Source organism: Sphaeroforma arctica (assembly GCF_001186125.1).
Source record: "Sphaeroforma arctica JP610 unplaced genomic scaffold supercont1.4878, whole genome shotgun sequence".
NCBI lineage: Eukaryota > Ichthyosporea > Ichthyophonida > Sphaeroforma > Sphaeroforma arctica.
Window position 1 is genome coordinate 1017 of NW_014035680.1, and position 1206 is coordinate 2222.

Consider the following 1206-nt stretch of genomic DNA (forward strand, 5'->3'; position numbering starts at 1 on the left):
GCTTGATATCTTAAAGCTATGTCACAAGATGAATAGATAGATGGACTTACATACCTTACAGTAAGGTTAATGGATAGATGAACTTACATACCTCACAGTAAGGTGAATAGATATATGGGCTTAGATGTCTTACACCTATGTCACAAGGTGAATAAATAGATGGACTTACATATTTTACAGCTCGGTCACAAGGTGAATAGATAGATAAACTTCGTGAATGTTGTGTTATGTAAATTTAGATTGGTACCCCCTGTTTTTGACTGCTATGTTAAATATTATGACGTAAATAGACCCTCGCACGCGTCCATTGCTCTGTGTACTGTAGTGTAGTGTAGTGTAGTGTAGTAGTTCATTCTGTGTAGTGTAGTGTAGTGTAGTAGTTCATTCTGTGTAGTGTAGTGTAGTGTAGTAGTTCATTCTGTGTAGTGTAGTGTAGTGTAGTAGTTCTTTCTGTGTAGTAGTGTAATGTAGTAGTTCATTCTGTGTAGTGTAGTCGTTCATTCTGTGTACTGTAGTGTAGTGTAGTGTAGTCGTTCATTCGGTGTACTGTAGGTTGTAACATATAGCCTACTTTTTATTGGCCAGGGGAATGGTCCGGTTTATTTTAGGTTGGTTTGGTTTGGGTTGGGTTGGTTTGGTTTGGTTCGTTTTGGTTTGTTTTGTTGGGTTTTTTGGCCTCTCACCCGTGTTCGTTCGCTGCTATCTGTAGCTCGGGCGACCTCGCGACACGCTTCCCTAGTGATGCCGAGTCGATGACCTTGTCCCGGTCCAGTTATGGCCTGCCCTTAGGTGCAAGCGGGTCCTCCTGCCAGGATTCGGGTGCGACTATACCCCCGAATTGGCCAAAAATGGGTGCAATAAACGACACCACCCCACCACAGCCAGCCGCGTCCGTAGTTCGAGAAGACACATCTACAGTTGACTGTAACTCTAATAATGGGGCCGGCGCTCAGACGGCGGCCTGGGCGCAAGTGCGGGCTGCTGCACGCGCTCAAGACTTGGCCGAACTTCGGCGTCGTAGCGAGACACAGGTGGATAGTAATCAACCTGACGACTGTGTTGCGGTTACGATGCAGGAGAGGTACCGCCGCGAGGCGGCGGCGCAGGAGATGGCGAACCGACAGTTCGATAATGATATGATCAGGTGGGTGCTAGGGGGAGGTAGTGGTCATGTCAGTTGGGTAGGTTGGGGATGTCTGCACTAAC

The 1206-nt window shown here is 47.0% G+C and overlaps 1 protein-coding gene across 1 annotated transcript; it reads left to right on the plus strand.

The window, feature by feature from the left end:
- Positions 1–709: 709 nt before the first annotated feature.
- SARC_14630 (hypothetical protein) lies at positions 710–1172 on the plus strand (the record flags this gene model as incomplete). The annotated part of the gene is made up of 1 exon (XM_014291237.1): positions 710–1172. A coding segment is annotated over one exon (463 nt), but the record flags the coding sequence as incomplete, so codon positions are not given.
- Positions 1173–1206: the final 34 nt, after the last annotated feature.